The sequence below is a fragment of the Pinus tabuliformis genome, chromosome X, assembly GCF_031772625.1.
Source record: "Pinus tabuliformis cultivar Carrire ecotype Pingquan chromosome X, CPIR1, whole genome shotgun sequence".
In the NCBI taxonomy this organism is placed as follows: Eukaryota; Viridiplantae; Streptophyta; class Pinopsida; order Pinales; family Pinaceae; genus Pinus; species Pinus tabuliformis.
Genome location: NC_142308.1, coordinates 1,207,553,809 through 1,207,557,665, shown reverse-complemented (window position 1 = coordinate 1,207,557,665; position 3,857 = coordinate 1,207,553,809). Strand labels below are relative to the sequence as shown.

The 3,857-nt window shown below is 33.4% G+C and overlaps 1 protein-coding gene across 1 annotated transcript; it reads left to right on the top strand.

The window, feature by feature from the left end:
• The first annotated feature begins 545 nt into the window (after positions 1 to 545).
• On the top strand, positions 546 to 1,148 carry LOC149144304 (uncharacterized). Its single transcript, XM_089452120.1, has one exon. It carries the CDS (start codon positions 546 to 548, stop codon positions 1,146 to 1,148), a length of 603 nt encoding a protein of 200 aa, XP_089308246.1.
• Positions 1,149 to 3,857: the final 2,709 nt, after the last annotated feature.

Sequence of the window (3,857 nt, the reverse complement as noted above, 5' to 3'; positions counted from 1 at the left end):
CACAAAATACAAACCATTTGAAAATAAATATAACAAGTCATGGTTGGGTATTGTCTAAGCTTGGTATAGGGCCAAAATTTTTGGGGCAATTGGCTATTGTAGGATGGCCAAAATTTTGGGTCAGACAGGCAGAATGAATTGTAGGATCAGATTGGGTGACTTGACTTGGAGGAGAAGACCAAGTTTGACCATAGGTCTAGGTGTGTCTCTCATTGAACAAGAAGAATTTCTCTATTGAAAAAGGTTGTTGGGTTTTCCCAGGGTAAATCTTGTCTTCTTTTGTGTATTGTGATCTCTATTTTTCCACTGTTCTTTATGGTTGAAATTTTGAAGTATAATTGTTGAATGATATATTGAAATAAGTTAAAAGAAGATCTACATAAAAATTAATTACTGAAATTACAGAAATATTTTATTAACCCTAATTGTACTAAGAAATTAAACATGGTATCAGATATTTGGTTAAGGAAGAAGGGTACATTGAGATCACCTTGACAAAACCCTAGAGAGATTTTTTTTCAATTATTTCTTGCAGATCAGTTTCTATGGCTTCTTCCATGAAATCTAAAAGCAAGCTAGAGGGAGAATCTAATTTCAAAGCTTGGAAAGTTAGAATAGATATTATTCTTTCCAATAACAAGGCTTTGGACATTGGGAAAGGAAAGGTTGTTGAACCCAAAGATTATGTAGGAAAATCAAAGTTCAAGGAGGATGACATCAATGCTATGACCATTATACTAGACTCCATTAGGGATCATTTTGTTCCCTACATTACAAAACTTGATACTTTAAAGAAGATGTATGATGCCCTAATGAATATCTACACTATCAAGAACGTTGTTCAACCAATGAGCTTGAAGAATGAGCTTCGAAATACAAGGATGCCTAATGATGACATTGTGGCCTTTTACTTCATAAGGATTTCTCAAATAAGAGATAAAATCCAAGCAATTGGAGAATCCATTCCTGATCAAGAACCAATGATTATAATACTCAATGGTCTTCCTGGGTCATGGGATGCTTTTGTAGCAGGTATAAGTAGTTGGAAGAATGCTCCTACATTTGAACAACCATGGACATCATTTGCCCAAGAAGAAGTAAAATTCATGACTAGAGATCATCAAGTGAGGAATTTCAAGCCCTTGTAGATCATTTTAAGAGGAAGGGAAAGAAGAAGTTTAGACCTCAACACAAGAAGTCAGGAAAATGATCTTCTTCCTCTAAGAAGAAGAAAGACTTGTCAAAAATCGAATGTTATGTTTGTCAGGAATATGGAAATTTCAAGAGAGATTTCCCTAACATGGCTAATAATAAGTAGAGAAAAGGGAACCAACATTCTTCCGCAACAATTGTTGAAGATGAAAAAACAAAGAAGGCCAAAGGTGATAAGGATTTCTTTTACTATTATACTTTGATAAGTTCCTTTGCAGATGATTATGACATGTGGCAAGTAGATAGTGGAGCATGAAGGCACATGACCAGAGAGTGTGGGAATATTTCAAGCATCATAGAAAAGAAATTGTCTCAAAGTGTTTAACTAGGAGACAATAATAACTATGTAGTCAAAGGAGTTGGAAAGGAATCCATAGAGTTGGAATATGGTAACAATGCACATCTCAACAATGTTCTTTATGCACTAGGTTTGAAAAATAATCTTGTTTTTGTTTCTTGTTTACAAGATAAAGGATATAGAGTTGCTTTTGTGGATGAAAAAGTACTTGTTTGCTCCAAGGGATACAGTATAGATGATGCTAGGGTTATTGGGATTCATGATGGAAGACTGTATAGACTTGTAATTCAACCAAATCAAGCACTAGTACATGTTGAAATAAATACAGTTAAGTTATGGCATAAAAGGTATGGACATCTTCATTTTAGAGCATTGTCCGAGTTGAGTCAAATAGTGTCAGGGGTTCCCGAACTATAGATAAATAATGATGGTGTATGAAAAGGTTGTGCTCTTGGGAATAACATAAAGAAACCATTTCCAAATAGTGACAATAGATCTGAGGAAGCTTTGGACTTGATTCATTCTGATGTATGTGATTTAATGCCTATAAAAATTTCTTGGTGGTTTTTTATACTATGTGAGATTTATTGATGACTTCTCCCATAAGACATGGATATATCTCTTGAAGGCTAAGTATGAGGTATTTGACAAGTTCTAGGAATTCAAAGCTGAAGTGGAAAACTTGATAGGCAGAAAGATCAAGATACTAACATCTAACAATAGAGGAGAATACACCTCAAAGGAACTTGTTTCTTTTTCCAAGCATGCTAGGACTAAGAGGGAGTTGATTTTCCCCTATAATCCATAATAGAATGGTGTAGCAGAATGAAAGAATAGGTCCATTGAATAACCTTTCAAGGCCATGATGCATGATTTGGACTTGCGACTATTCTTATGGGGGGAAGCATCATAAACAATTGTGTATATTCAGAATAGAAGTCATAATAAATTTTTGGAAGGTATGACTCCTGAAGAAGCATTATCTAAAAGGAAGCTAGAGCTTGGTCACATGAGGATATTTGGTTTTCTTATATATACTCATGTTCCTAAATATAAGAGGAACAAGCTTGGGCCTTCAGGAAAGAAAGGCATATTTGTTAGATACAACAACATCGATGACTTACAGAGTATACATTCCAAAGAAACAATAGATTGAGGTCAGCTGAGATGTCACCTTCGATGAGAAAGTGGTATATTGGAAGTTTAAGGAAGTCTCTACAGAATCCATGGATGAATTCAAGCAGGAGGCCTCAAGTGATCTAGATATTTTACTTCAAATATGCAAACAAAATTGCATTTAAAAGAGCATGTAACCAAGTGAAGCATACACATAAAAGAAGTAGAAATCAAAAGCAACCATGAGAACAAAGGCACACAAACAAGTTGATAACAGAGTTCACCCAGTGTGGGCTACATCTCTGGTCCCTGCTCAATGTGGGGAGGCCTCTTTCATTAATTTGCAACAAAATCAAATTACATGCAATTACAAAATGACACCTTATACCTCTGCTTCCAGGGATGACATGAAAATGTAGACCTCTACTGAAGAAACTGACTGCATCGTTGAGTTCCTGGAAACAAATCGTGAAAGATGACTATAAAATCGACCTTGTTATGTGTTGGTGACCTATGGGGCTCTAGAAAATATTTTATATTCCCTGCAAGATTCTCTCACAAGAATATTCCTAGAATATTCTAGAGAATATTCCCCACCTTGTCCTTCGTGTGTGCAAGGTTCCGTGTCGGGTTCTGTAATGTTGGTTCCATTCGGTCATCGAGATACCGTGCTTCCCCCCACCATGTGTTAGTATGAGTTTAAATAAACTTCATCAGTGGATATTACAAAACAACCCCAGTGGGTACGAAAGTTATGGTATCCAAGTTAAGGTTTTTTTGGGTTGTGGATCGTGGGTTCAACCCCCGGACTGGCCCACCAATCGATATATATTTTGTAATAAAACCAAAGTGGTTTTGATGGATTTAACCTCTAGTAGCTTCCACCTCATCATATATATATATATATATTTATATATATATATATATATATACATATATATATATATATATATATATATACATATATATATATATACATACATACATATATATACATATAGATACATATATATACATATATATATATATATATATATATATATATATATATATATATATATATATATATATATATATATATATGTATGTATATATATATACATATATATATATACATACATATATATACATATATATATATATATATATATATATATATATATATATATATATATATATATATATAGATATATATATATATATATATAACATTAACCATCGTTGTTCTGGT

Excerpts from the sequence above, each read along its gene's own strand:
- LOC149144304 (XM_089452120.1), top strand. The coding sequence starts at position 546 with ATGGCTTCTTCCATGAAATCTAAAAGCAAGCTAGAGGGAGAATCTAAT.